Source organism: Amblyomma americanum, chromosome 6 (genome assembly GCF_052857255.1).
Source record: "Amblyomma americanum isolate KBUSLIRL-KWMA chromosome 6, ASM5285725v1, whole genome shotgun sequence".
In the NCBI taxonomy this organism is placed as follows: Eukaryota; Metazoa; Arthropoda; class Arachnida; order Ixodida; family Ixodidae; genus Amblyomma; species Amblyomma americanum.
The window spans coordinates 32,472,677-32,487,901 of NC_135502.1; the positions used below are offsets into that span (position 1 = coordinate 32,472,677).

At 45.1% G+C, this 15,225-nt stretch overlaps 1 protein-coding gene across 1 annotated transcript in view; it reads left to right on the forward strand.

Annotated features, from left to right (window-relative positions):
• Positions 1-15,225, forward strand: part of LOC144136568 (uncharacterized) — a 73,566-nt gene that overhangs the window by 31,437 nt on the left and 26,904 nt on the right. Inside the window, exons 13-14 of the mRNA XM_077668975.1 lie at positions 5,166-5,228; positions 7,328-7,447. Of these exons, the coding sequence (XP_077525101.1) occupies positions 5,166-5,228; positions 7,328-7,447 (183 nt within the window). The remainder of the gene's footprint in view (positions 1-5,165; positions 5,229-7,327; positions 7,448-15,225) is intronic.

Below are 15,225 nucleotides of genomic sequence, written 5' to 3' on the forward strand. Positions count from 1 at the left end.
GGCACGCGCGCCTTCGGGAATGTTCCGAAAGTCTCTCCTTTCTCTTCTTTCCAAACAAATTGAAACAGGAGAGACACGTTTAAGTAATTAATTTAGATAGTCACTGGATAACTTTTTCGTTTAAGATAAATCATTAAAAATTTGTCATTAACAGAACAATCTCCCTGACGCGCTGATGCAATCGTGAAGATAACCGCACAATGGTTTTAGTACATATACACTGGCACTTCCCCAAAGGAGAGGAGAACCAGAATAGAAAGGGGAAGCCCTAACCGAGTAAAGGGGGTCTCCAAATAAGCTTCTCTTAGAGAAGCAAACCGCCTGCGGGAGAGGACAAAATGATAAAGTGATTTAACATCACCACATGATTCACAAACATTCGACACAGAGATACTCGATCTTATTTATTTATTCGTTTATTTTTCCTCGGTTGTTCACAGGAGACAATACTTAAGGGGCTGGCTAGTAGAAAGAGGCATTAGCCTGATAACAGATGGTCTTCGGGGGCAGACTTGAGGTCAGCGGGATGCATAATGATCGCCACTTCGTAAAGAAAGCCATTCCAGTAGCTAGCTGTTCTTATGTAAAAAGATGGTAGATATGTTTTTGTGCGTGCCTTTTCGGGGTAGACGGCATTATGGTGATTATTATGAAAAATATGACGAGCGCGTGCGATAGCTTGAGCTTCGCGGTTGAAAGTCGGATAAAATTTATGATGCAAAAAAAAAAACGCGAACAATTTCGCTACGGCAGGCCATTGTAGAGAAATGGAGCTGAAATTTTAGTGCTCAAACTTAGTACGATGAGAATAGTCAAAGCAAATTATATCTGGAAGCGCAGTTCTGGACCGATTCGTGCATGGTGATAAGATTAGCACAACACGGTTCATATGCGGCACATGCGTATATAAACGGTAATTCGTGGTATTCTGTAGAGCAAGCTGGTCACGGACACCTCCCATCACTATGAACGGATACTCCGAGGGAAGGCCAAATGCTTAAAACCCATTGTAGCAAGGACAGTCTCACGACTCAAGGAGTGTAGATGCAGGAATCGTTGAAGGCGTGCTATCGTCAAGTATTTCAAATAAACGGCATCAGAAGTCTGCAAAAGGCCGCACTTCGCAAAAAGTCAGCCATCTCGCTGGAAGCAATACCAAACCTGCCGGTACTCAGTGAAAACGCGCTTTTTTAAAATGTGGTGGAATGAAAAAAATATACGAACGGCTCAGAACAGCGTCCCTTGAGCCTTCGAGCGCTGTCACAGAAAATTTTCCAGCAACTATTATGACCTATCGAACATTGCAAGGAGTCTAGTAAGGCCAACTCAACGGTTAGCAACTCAGCAATGAATATTCGTTAAAACAGGTGTTACAGGGAAGACTAAGTAATTTTCTAAATAGGCATTTTGGGGTAAAATATCGCTTTTGCGGCATAGTTATGCCAGTTTTAACGGACAGCGGAAAGTAGTGAATTATCAAAAGTAGTAAGCTGGTCACTAATTTCTGCTAATAAACTTTTTAACCATTAGAGTTAGGCACCTAGTTGCAATCAGATATTTGTAGCCGGTCGTTAGTAATAGCCACATCATTGTTTTTTTTAATTTCGGAAACACGATTATCCTCGGTGCTGTGGTTCGACAAAATTTGGCTACATCGTGCAAAAATGCATGCGCTTTCGAAAAGCCTGCAGGCAAAGCAGCCTTTCCAGTGGACGTAACTAGTTAAAAAAGCAAAATTCGAGCCATGCCGCCGCGGCCACCATATTTGTTCCAGCGCAGTCGACGCCGCTGCGGCTGAGCAAATTAATCGCAACTGCGCAACCTCGGCCGCGCTCTAACTGGGCGCAGTTCTTTGAAATTTCGGGCCACAGGCCTAATATGACCGTTTAGACTGCGAGGAAAGATGTAGAAGGCATTACAAAAAGTATCCTGGTCAGGTGGTACATGATTGCAGCAAAAGGAGCGCGCGGTAAACGGAACAGCGACACATATAGACACAAGCGCTGGTTCATTCTCGTCGCTGTCCTGTTATCAGCACGCGGTTTTTGCTCCAACTAATAAATAAATAATTGGTTTTGGAGGGAAAGGAAATGGTGCAGTATCTGTCTCATATATCGTTGGACACCTGAACCGCGCCGTAAAGGAAGGGTAAAGGAGGGAGTGAAAGAAGAAAGGAAGAGAGAGGTGCCGTAGTGGAGGGCTCCGGAATAATTTCGACCACCTGGGGATCTTTAACGTGCACTGACATCGCACAGCACACGGGCGCCTTAGCGTTTTTCCTCCATAAAAACGCAGCCGCCGCGGTCAGGTTCGAACCCGGGAACTCCGGATCAGTAGTCGAGCGCCCTAACCACTGAGCCACCGCGGCGGGGTGCTCCAACTAAAGGCCAGAATTTAGTTTCTGTAAGAATAAAATGAATTGTGCAGTGAAATGGTACAAACGAAGAAGTCGTTAAATGCGTAGATTATATGTACTGTGTGGGTAAAAAAAATATCCCGATGCTTAATAAAACATTATCGAGGTTTGGTGAAGATCGATAAAGGAAATATTTAGCATACACTTGTACGATTTCGGTACCGTTGCTTCCAAAATGAAAACTACCTTTTTCTGCTACCGTCCTGTTTATATGCCATTCGAACAGTATAGTTACGCTTTTCAAATGCATGAGCGTTATTGTGCTCATAGCAAATCCTTATTTTGTCATGTTTCATTCAACTCAACTTTGGTTCTTTAAACTACGGTGTAGCAAACTAAAAGAAGCTCAGAAAAAAAAAACAGAATATTAAGCTAATGTCCGAAAGTGCATTTTGTTATTTTTTAGCACCACGCAATTTTGTGTCTATGCGCGTAGAATGTGGAAATCAAAAGATAATTAGGCATGATGAAATTAATATGGATGTAATGAACATTTGAGAAATTCTACAAGTTTACTTTGAATTATTTTTGCAACACAGGCACATTTGGTTTCGCATTAAGATTTTTAATCAGGTGTGAAGTGGTTCAGCTAAAGAAAAACACAAGAAACCGGTATATTAGCAAGCTTCGAGCGCCGGTGATAAATATTGGACAACTGCATATAACCAGCCAGTTCAGGCAAGTGCTAAAATTTTTAATAAAATGCCAAACACATCTCGCTACACAAAGAAGCATAAATTCTGAATAACTGCACAGCTAGCACGTAACAACCATGGCACATACTGAAGTCAACGACTACTTCCTAAATATATGGGAGATCGTGAAACTTAGGAACAATCAAACAGATGGACGGCCCATAATCGTTAAGAAGTCCCTAATAAATACTGGCCGTAGACTAGATTTTTCTTCAAGCCGGAAATGCTCTTTGTCGCGCTGTTCGTTTTCGCACATGATAATCCAACAACAAACCTTTTATCTAAGAGGACAGTCGTTTCTTTTTTCTGTACACACGCGATCGGATAAGCTTCAACCAACAATATGGAGGGAAGATATATAATTGTAAGATGCGCGAAACGCACACCAATAGGAAAAGCGTCGTGCGGCCGGCAACTTGTAGGTCAACAAACTAGACGTTAATAACGGTGAACAGGAACGGCAATCATGTTCTCGAAAAAGATCTGTGCGCAAGCAGTACACAGGTCCACGCCGATAATCGCGTGAGTCCTCCCCCGCCCGAAATGTCGCCACCCAGAAGAAAAGGCGTAATGCGTCGTTTGAACACTTGCATCTCACGATTCCCCAGCAGCGTCGCACGTGAATGAAACGAAGAATTTCACCGGACAGAATGAAGCAGCACCGAAACAGGCATCAGGCGAAACGCGGCAGCCAAACTTTGCGAAGCATGCGGCCAAAAGTTTTATTCTCACTATTCTATTGCGCTGGAGACGAAAAAAACTGGGAAAAAGGCTGCTTTCTTCAGTCATGGGTCTTCAGCTGATGAGGTTGAATGTTACTTGCTCCCGACGCGGTGATCTCGAAAAATCGGCCATTTAGAAACCCAGCCTAACCACAGGAAGTACTAACAGAGTAGATACCGAGACGTCCTATCTCCTTGCGGGAATTTTGTTGGCGTTCATGTCGTCATTTATCAGGTCATCCCCAGCGAGGCATCAATTCTGTTCAATGTTTACAGCCCGCGCAGCTTCGTTTCTATGGCCTCGTTCTCATTACATTCCTTCTTTTTGCATCCAGAGTGCTGTGAAGTACAAGGTGTAATCAAAAAATTAACTTGCAGAGATGTGTGCTGCTCGTTGGCGCAGTGTGCGCTGTACCAGATGCACCAAATATCCAAGAAAACACTGAGAAATTACCTAACCTTGCAAATCATGTTACCACCTTTAATAATATGTGTGATTTCAGTAGTACATTGATGTATCGTCGATACAGTATCGCGTATTTCTGTAGAAAATCAATTTTGATTCAGTATCTTGTATCGGTATCGAAAAAATAATTTTTTAGGGTATAGGATATTGATATCAAATTTACTTTTTTCAAGTATCCAGCCCAGCCCAGGTCACGACGCGTGTCGAATTTTTTTGCGCCTGGTTCGCACCAACCGGCCATGAGCGCGCTCACCGTTGTTTCAGACGCTGATCTCTGATGGAGTGGCGCATACCCAAAGTGGGGGACTGGCTAACTGCAGTTGTTCACGGGTCACCGAAGGTTGTCACCGCGGAGCTCCGTGTTCCTGCGTTATGCTCTAAAATCAAATGTCACTGCCACATAACTTAACTACATCCCGTAATTTACACCCTGTGGGCAGCAGACTGTGCGGAAATGCCACAACCTCAGCTCACATACTGTCCTTTTAAAAAAATTCTCATTCGCCGGGCTTCCTGTTCTCTATTCTAGCTAGCATATAGCCTACCTCCCGAGGCCTCAAAGCCCAAATGAAATGAGCAATAGCGTCCCTCATAGCCTTAGTCGCTTTGAGACGTTAAACACCATAGAATCGAACCTGAATGAGGAGGAAGGACTCGTCCTCCGCAGACTTGGGCCATTCTTAACGTACGAGCGGCGCCGCATGGCTCATAAGCAAGAAAGGTGGCCTGATAACACTTCGACAGAACAGTGCATAAAACACAAAACCTCTCTTTCTGGTGACGAGTTATGGCAGCGTCTATTTACGCAGGCTCTTGAAAGAGGACCCGGAATATAATTCTCTCTCTCTATTTTTTTTTTTCCCCAGCGAGTCCTTCAGTGACCCCATCGTGCAACCCAGGACAAGTCGTGAACGAAGGGAAATGTGAAAGTAAGTATCAATCCCCATTTTACAAGAGTCTTAGGCTTTAAAAAAATTGCCTCTTATATCGTAGGTCCTAGTGTTCTAGTTCCCTCTTGATCAACTTGACCGGCTGATCCGGGTCATGAGAGCGAAATAACTCGAAGAATAAGAATGGGGTGGAGCGCATGGAGTGGCGTGACTTTGCAAGGGCCCAGTTCATGCGGTGGAAAAGTCATGCAGGTAGTCCACACAAGTTCTAAAATTAGATGTGTGGTTCTCCTCTGTTGAAAGGGTACCGTTTTAATCGCTTATTTACATCATGAAGAATGAGGAAGAATTCCATGCGACACACGTCCGTACAGCTCCATTGATGTTCAAGTGGTAGCATCTCGCTCTAGGTACCCAAATTTCTTGTCTTCCTCGCCATTCATTCTTTCGTTCAGTGATTCCTAATGCTCGACAACAGTATGGCAGCCTCTGCGGCAGTGCAATTTAGCTGGTTGACTCAGGATATAGAAAGGCGCGACTATGTCGTCAAACGCCGCTTTGTATAATTTGGGCTCTCTAGCGCTCTTTGGGAGAAGACCGCTCCGCTGGCTCGGACCACAGCTGTAACCGCAAAGAACAACATGCGCAACACCGAGGAATGTCTAGAAGTCAAGCCTGTTTTTAGGGGAACTCCCCACACCGATGGTCTCCTCTGAGGACACAGGCGGCAGGCAGGCGAAGAACGCAAATAGAGTGCCTTCAAACGTGTGGCTCCTAGCGTGCTCCAGGCTCGTCCGACAGCATCATGGTCGCTGCGTTACATATCTCTAGACTCTCTCTCTCAGAGTGCGCTCGAAGACTAAGGCAGGCCACGAGAAAGAGTTCGGGAGGATGTACGCTGCCTGAGAATGGGCTGGAGTAAAGTGGATCCACTACCAGTTGAGAAGGCGGTCAAGGCCGTCAAAGCGGCTAAGGGCGTCGATAAGGCCAATGAACAGCGGGCGAAACCTATTCCGCGTCAAACATTGAAAGCAGAAAGGCACCTTCAGCGCTCTGCCCACCACGGAAAAGCAGGAGCGGCTGAATTCTCCTGTACGTAAAGCACCAAAAGCGGCGACGTAGGCCGAGCACGCAGCTTAGCTAAGTGTAGCAGCTGTTGGCAGAGGCTCGTAAAGCCGCGCAGTCAACTAGGCCCACCACGTACGCTGCCAAGCTTGAAGAACAGAGACATGCTAAGAAAGAGCGAAAGGCCCTGGCTGGTACAGGTGCGCGAGTATACCACCATCTGACGCGCCGTGGATACACTGCACATCTCGTGCAATGCATTTCATACTTACATCTACTGTCAACGATGAAATAGGTTAGAAATGTATTTAGGTTCTCTTTTTAACCACCGCGCTGGCTGAGAGCTTAGGACACTCTGGTACTGAGCCGGAGGACCCGGGTTCAATGTCGGCCGAGGCGGCCGCGTTTCATTGCAGGCGAAACGCGAAAATGCGTTTGTGTGCTGTCCGGTGTCAGCGCACGTTCAACTCCCCCAGGTCCACAATACGGCGCTCAACTACGGCGTCATTAATACTCCATGTGTCGCTTCTAGACATAAAACCGTAAGAGTTACCATTTCCTAGCAGTTTTTGTTCAAAAATAAAAGACCGCACTATAATTTTGACAAGTAGAGCTGCATTGCCTCTGCTCCTTTGATGAGGCCACAACTTCAACTGTGGCTCATGAATTTATCTGTGGTGCCTCTAACTATTGATTCTACATGCGCCTTCTTATATGTCTCGTTGCGGAAAAATTTTGGTTTTTGAAAATTCTTTTTTGAGGAAAGGAAATGAAGCAATAACCGTCTCACATATCTCGGTGGGCACCCAAACAGCGCTGTAAGGAAGGGGATAAAAGAAGGATCGAAAGAAGAAAGGAAGAAAGAGGGGCAGTAGTGGAGGTCTCCGGATTATTTTCGACCACCTGGGGATCTGTAACGTGCACTGACATCGCATGGCACCAATCCTCGGTTTCCTACGTTTTACCATTCAATTTTTATTGAAAAAAATTATCCGCTGTGACACTACTCCCAAAGTAAAAAAAAAAAAACTTTGGTGCAACTAATTTTTATGACTTTATTCTTTTTCCTGAAGGTGCCTGCAAAAACAACAAGCAAGAAAAAATTTGTGGCGAAAGGTCGTGTAAAATAGAAGGAGGATCATTTACGTGCACATGTAACTCTGATGAACAACTTCAAGGAAACATATGTAAACGTATGTATTTCTCATTTCCGCATATATGTACTTGTCATCAGCAGCGATGGCGTAGAGGTAGAGCATCCACCTCGTGAACCGGAGGACCGGGGCTCAAATCCCAGTGCCATGCAGTCCTCCACCGGGATAGAAAAAAAGAAACTCCGCATGTCGATGGAATTGCATAACCAGGCCTGGGATGTGGCCTGATCTCGGTGACGAGAACCGACAATGCACTCCCTCACCAGAACAGGATTTGGCCACCCTGGTGTAGTACTGAGCCACAACCTTCTATGGGCAAACTAATTCAGCTTCAGCCCTCAGTCCCCAGCGGATGCGGACCAGTTGATCAAGGCGGCGGCCAGACCTGGGACCCAGTGGATGGTGCTAAGAATCTCTGGCTCCGGACAGGCCGCCATTGGAAACTGAGCCTCTCAACGTTTAACACTAGAACCTTATCCAATGAAACTAGTCTAGTAGTGGTGTTCGAGGAACTAGCGGGCATTAAATATGATTCCACAGGGCTTAGTGAAGTTAAAAGGACAGGTGAGGCGCATACAGTACTAGGGACAGGGCACGTACAGTGCTGTCATGGATTCGCCGACAGACGAGAACTAGGTGTGGGATTCCTCATTAACCGGAATAAGCTGGGAACATAGAGGTTTTCCACAGTATTAACGAGGGGGTGGTAGCTGTCGTAATAAGGCCTACAAAAGGTACAAGCTGAAGGTTGCGCCGGCTTACGCCCCTTCATCCAGCCATGATTACCAGATCGTTGAAAGTTTCTACGAAGACGTGGAATCGGCAATGAACTAAGCAAAATCATAGTACGCTGGTCTGATGGGTGACTTCACTGCCAAGGTAGGGAAGAAGCAAGCTAGACACCATGCAGTAGGAAACTAGTGCATATGCTCTAGGAATAGCAGGGAGAGTGATTAGTAAAGTTCGTAAACATAAATAATTAATGGATCATGAATGCCTTCCGGAAATGAGGGAACAGGAGGTGGAGGGGGGAAAGCCACAATGGCGAGACTAAAAATGAAATAGAATTGATACCTTGCGCTCACTCTGGTATTGTGCTAGGTGTGGAAGTCCTCGGAAAGGTTCGTTGTACCGACCACAGAATGCTAAGGTCTAGAATTAGATTGGACTTGAAGAGGCGACAGAAGAAACTAGTGAAGCGAAAGCCCATTAACGGGTTAGCAGTGAGAGGGAGAGTAAACTAACTCACGATTTTGCTGCAGAACAGATGTTAGGCTTTAACTGAGGAAGACGATCTTAATGTTCAAACAATGAATGGTAATCTCACTGCTATCATTACAGAGTGCGCAGTATAAGTAGGTGGTAGGATGGTTCGACAAGATACCGGCAAGCTATCTGAGGAGATGAAAAATTTGATTAAGAAACGCCAACGCATGAGGACGTCTAGCGCTAGAGACAAAACAGAACTAGTAAAGCTATCGAAGTTAATAAATAAGCGCAAGAGGGGCGGGTGAGGGGGGGACATAAGGAAGTTTAATATGGAGAGAATCGAGCATGCTCTAGAGAACGGGGGTAGCCTAAAAGCGGTGAAGAGGAAACTAGGCATAAGTAAAAAACCAGATGTTTGCGTTAAGAGAAAAACAGGGCAATGTCATTAGCAGTATGGACAAGGCAGTTAAAGTAGCCGAAGAGTTCTACACAAATCGATACAGTAGTTAACGTAATCAGAAGTTTAAAGTGAGAAGCAATAGCGCATAGTAATTGGCCATCCCGCCAGTAACGAAAGAGGAAGCACAAAAGCCTTAGGAGCAATGCAAAAGTGGAAAGCAGCTGGAGAGGATCACGTAACAGCAGATCTTGGAGGACGGTGGGGAGATTTTCCTAAAAAACAAGACACCCTGTATACGCAATGCCTTATGACCTCGGGCGTACAAGATGCTTGAAAGGACGCTAATATCATCGTAATTCATAAGAAAAGAGACACCAAGGCCTTGGAAAATTACAGACCGATCAGCTTACTGTCCGTCGCTTACAGGGTATTTAAAAATATAACGGTTAATATAATCAGAATCGCCTTAGAATTCAATCAAGCAAATCATCACGCAGGCTTTCGTAAAAGATACTCGACCGTAGACCATTATCGCCCTATCAACCAGGTGTTGGAGAAATGCGCAGAGTATAACCAACCCATATTTACAACCTTCATTGATTACGAGAAAGCATTTGGCTCTGTGGAATCCTCTGTAGTCATGCAGGCATTGCGGAATCAGAGTGTAGAGGAGTCTTATGTGAAAACACTGGAAGATATCTAAACGACTGCACAGGTACCATAATCCTCCATACAGTCAACAATAAAGTTCCAATGAGGGAAGGTGTCAGGCAGGTAGACACGACCTCGCCAATGCTTTTCACCGCAAGTTTACAGGAAGTGTTCCGAAGCCTTGATTGGGAACAGTTGGGAATAAAAGTTAACGAAGAATGCCTAACTAATTTGCGATTTGCTGCTGACATTGCCTTGATAAGTCACTCAGAAGATGAACAGCAAAGCATGATCAATTAGTTAGAAAGAGCAGAGGGGTGGGTCTAAAAATTAGCATGCAAAAAACTAAAGCAGTTTTCAACAGTCTCGCAAGGAAACAGCAGTTCACAGTTGGAAGCGATGTGCTAGAAGTGGTGAGGGAATACGTCTGCTTAAGGCTGGTAGCGACCGCTGATCCGGATCATGGGATGGAAATAACTAGAGCAATAAGAATGCGGTGAAGCCCATATTGCAAGTTCTCTCACATTATGAACTGCAGTTTACCAATATCCCTGAAGAGAAATGTATACAACAGCTGTATCTTACCAGTACTCACCTATGGGGCCGAAAAGGGGAGGCTAACAAAAAAGTTTAGCTTAAATTGGCGACAACACAGCGAGCTATGGAGAGAAAAATGATAGGTGTAGCGTTAAGAGACGGGAAGCGGGCAGAGTGGATGAGGGAACAAACACGTGTTAATGACATCCTAGTTGAAATCAGGAGGAAGAAATGGGCTTAGGCAGGGCATGTAATGCAAAGGCAAGATATTCGCTGGTTCTTAATGGTAACGGAGTGGATACCAAGAGAAGGAAAGCGTATGAGAAGGCGGAAGGAAGTTACGTGGGTGGATGAGATAAAGAAGTTTGCGCGGATACGGTGGCCGCAGCTGGCAAAGGAGAGGGTTAATTGGAGAGACGTGAGAGAGGTCTTTGACCTGCAGTGGGCGTAGTCAGGCTGGTTGTCATAATGGTGATGATGTATTTCTTGATTTACGGCTTTTTTATGCTTTGCATGGATGTTGATTAAATATGTACACCAGCGTAGAAGTTTTCATGAAGTTAGTAGCGTTGTAAAATTGACCATGCAGCACACATCAAAGCCGTCTGGTTGTACCGGCAGTATGAAAGCTCTACTGCTTATGCTAGCATCTTAGAAATGCTGAGAGTACTTCTTACATTTCCTGACGGTTTTCAAATAAAATAAGCGTCGTCCACTGTATTGCATTCCCGTGAGAGACGATAAGGGATGAGATATTCATTTAAATGACGTAAGTAAGAAAAGAATGCTTCCACTTTGCAAGGCTCAGCCAGAGGGCTCTTACTAATGTCAGGCATAATATAAATGAAGCTCACATAGCAAAGACATGTGTTTCACTTTTACACGTAGTAATATCTTTGCTGCCCGAGCATGCACTCCTCCAACAGCTGCTTCATCCTGCACTGATGGTGCTTAGCGCCACATCCCTTTCGCCAGCATTAGATGTACGGGCTTGATTAAAATCATACAGGGCCTCCTTTAGAACAATATAGTCGGGCACTTAAAGCGCCGATAAAACTACAAGTCTCCTAAGGGTTGAGGACGAGACTCGTTACCCTCAAAACATTTTTAGCGTAGTAGGTGTCGTAACCGCCCCTACTGCAAGGCTCAAAAGCACACCCTGTGGCCTGGGGATTTCTGACCAACCCTGTGCTTTTTTTATGTCACGGCAAGACTCGAGCGGCAGCGCATCACGCTTTCTTACTGCGTGCGCACTGGCTAATGACACAATGCAAGCTTCTACAAGCGAGTCTTGCTCTCTGCCGCCGCTAAGGGCGCAAAGAGCCTGCCCGTCGTGCGCGCTTGCTTCTGTAGAGGCGGGTACTCAGCGCCTGGTTTTGTGCTATCGCTCGCACTTTCGCGAGAGACGGCGTCTCATAATGAAAAAAAAAAAACAAAAGGCGGAGGGTTGCTGTACTTTACGATGACCGAGGAGACACATATTTCTTTCAACTTTTTGATGGCAAAAACAACATTATATAGAAATCGCCATCCAGTTTTATGAAACTAAAGAGTATAGAACACGTATTCCAGCTTTCAATGGAAGGAACGAATTTCGATCATTTTATTTATTTATTTACTATGCTGATCTCTCATAGCACGTACTGATTGAGGGTGAACCGCCAGCATTGGTCAGGGCCGTAATGACAAGCACTGAAGGCGAGGGGCAAGGAATGTAGATTGAACGTTTGAAACTTTTACACTTGCTCTTCACGTCCTGTATCGTATATGTGCGATTTTTCTGATGCGGTATGGCACGTTGATAGCGCAGAGTAACATTAAGGACCATTTTCGTAACAAATCGAATGAACGTAGGGGTGCAGGCAAATATAACCGGAGAGATTATTCAAAGCATCAGGAACTGAAGTGTCACGAGAGGTGGGCCGAAAATGTTTTAAAGAAATCTGAAACAGATTTTCAAGCGTAACCAGGTAGTAATGTATCTGTAAAATAGAGATGCTTTAGATTGCAAAAGAACAGTGCTCTTTCTTTTCTTGCGCCCAGATTTTTTAGACATGATGCCAGCAATACGTTCCGTTAGCAAGATTTATGAAAATGTCGAAGAGGAAACTGCAGAAAGGCAGAAAAGAGTATAACGCGCGAACAGTTTTCACTTTAGAGAACACAGTGTCTCAAATTTGAGCTTGCGGCTGGAGATAACAGTGGCCGATAATATGTATTCAAGCGACCCCAAGGTATTGAGTTAGTTAGTTAGTTGCAATAAAGCGCACAGGCTAGTGCCTCAAATGGTGCGCATACTACAAAAAAACGTTTCCTACAATTATCCTGTACAGATTTCTCTAACAGTATGGAGCATAGTTTGCTTACTTATTGGTGTGACAAAAAGATTCAGGTTCCAGGTTCACTTACTGGTACTGAGTATTCAGCTCTAAAGGCCTGTTATGTGCAGTGTTTCTACGAGACAACTTGCCGTCATTCTGCGCTACAGGATTTCAACTGTTTTCAGCTGTGCAGCAAGAAACAACAAAGACCGACTCTGCTAGCACGTCTAATAGCACGCCCTAGTATCTCGTGGAATCCTAACATACGAGTAGCGGCAGAAATGATCATAGGGTGCTTCGTGCGCTCTCCAAGTTTCATACATCTCATATTGGCTGGAATAAACCTAATTGTCGTCATATCCCTGCTCGAAAATAATTAAAGAACAGCAACTCAGCGAATCCACAAACCATATGCAGACCTATGGCCCCAAGCATAACGGCCTTGATATTATCAGGCTCATCAGCAGTGCGTCAAAAACGCGATCGAACAGCAAAAAAAGCAAACGCACATCTCACGTGAGCGGGCGGTCCACAGCGGAGGGGAGTTAGGGTGCCAGCGCCATGATCGTGCAGCGGCAGCAGACCGAATACAAGCTCAGTGCGCAGGCCGTACAAAGCGCGCGCCGCCGCTCCAGTCCGGCCATGGTTATATCCAGTATAAGGTCGTCCCCTCGCCATTCTCAGCAACCCGACTAACCTGCAGTCCTATACCGCACACAGTTTGCAGCCTTTTATCCAGGCATCTGCTTCACACTTGCAAGTAGACCTATAGCATGTCCTTGAATTTAAAATTCGTAGACTTCAGGGGCTAAAGCTATGTCTAAGCTATCAAGCGTGCCGTCTTTAAGGCCTGTTGAAGACGTTCTGCCACCTGGGATTCATTAAAGAGCATAAATAATAAATTTAAAAGTCTGGACTCATTAATTATGTTTCAGTGGTCTATAAGCACAGGGAACGTAACTTAAGTACACAACGACCAGCCATTGAACAGCGGAAACCTCATCTAGCCGAGCCTAACAATCATATTCATTTTCTTATGAGCAATGTCTACGTTGCGACATGCAAGTAAAGTAGCTGAGCCTTGTAAATTCTTGAGAAGACATAGTAACGCGAATGGTATAAAATGCACAGTTAAAAATGTTTCAAATACATTTTTGCAAGCAGCTGCCGCGGTGGCTGAGTAGTCATGGCACTCGGCTGCTGGCCCGAAAGACGCGAGTTCGATCCCGGCCGCGGAGCTCGAATTTCGATGGAGGCGAATTTCTAGAGGCCCGTGTACTGTGCGATGTCAGGGCACGTTAAAGAGCCCCAGGTGGTCGAAATTTCCGGAGCCCTTCACTACGGCGTCTCTCATAGCCATAGTCGCTTTGGGACGTTTAAACCCATAACTCAAACCAAACCTTTTTGCAAGCTCCTGAAGCCCAAATTCATCTGCTTCCTTCCTGCACTGTAGTCACTGGAGCTTCTTTTTTTATATATATGCGCCACGTTTTACACAAATCAGTTAAGGTGCGGCTGAACAAGAATCAGTCTTTGTTCACGTGCATTTAGAAAGAAACTCCGGGCAATCGTTTCACTTCTTTGCGATAACATTCGGTATATAAAAGGCGTGTATATGTTTGCGGAACTGCAGTCCGAAAACCGAAACAGACACAAGTAGACACGATTAGCTCTGTCCTGACGCAGGACAGCTCGTGTCCTGTGTCAGAACAGTGCTACTCGTACCTGCTGATGCGTGCTTCGTCTTTTGCACTGCCGTTCCGCAATGTGTAACAACTCGCTTACCTTTCTAGCTCAGTGCCTATCGTGTTAAGCCGATAGCAGTGTGCGAACGCCGATGTGAAACGCAATAATAAACACGCGCCACTCGCAACGGGAAACAAACCCGAACCAGGAATTTCTGATTACAATTTCACTATTATCGACACAACAGGACACCACAGACGTTACAGTTGAATACTAACGTCGTTGATTCTTTGTGAGAAGTGCCTTGGTAATGTACGGACCTCATAACTGGCAACGTTTCAGAGCAGGCTCTTCGATGTTTATAAAAAAAGCGCATTCTCCTCATCGTTCCTGTTATTAGCGCGCAAGGTGCATGCGCTGCAGGCAGCCTGGTATAGCTAACGATTCGCGTGCAGTTCTACGCATCCTATTCCTAAGAACATTTGTAAATCGTACGAACCAAGCATCAAACCTTAGTGTTCACGATGTTTACGCGCGTGTATCTCCACTTATTTGCAAGACACTTATGTTTGCCTGGTGTATTACAAAAACGACAGTTGAACTTCAAAGCTCACAGTATAGTTCCACCACGTGCTGCCAACGAATTAAAAGAGGCAAAATCGGTCTTGCTTGCACAACAAAGGATGTGCAACAGGTGTTCCTTAGCTATCATAGTCGTACTCGAAGGCACCTTATTTGCTTCCTATGGTTTAATCCAGCTTCAGCCTTCTTTAGTTCATTGCTTACTGATTAGAGCAGAAAGTTGGGTGAGTTGGTTTAGGTGCATGGTGGAAAAAGCCTTCTCATACAGCAGCGTATGGGCATGACCAATTTTACTGTCGTGCCATGAACCAAGGAAAATTTTGACACACGTTCGACCATTTCACTGTGTCTTAGGCACGCGAATGCTTATGCAGGTGGGAAGTTCGCACTCGCTGCACATATGAGTGTTCATCATCGTAGAAGACTAGCAG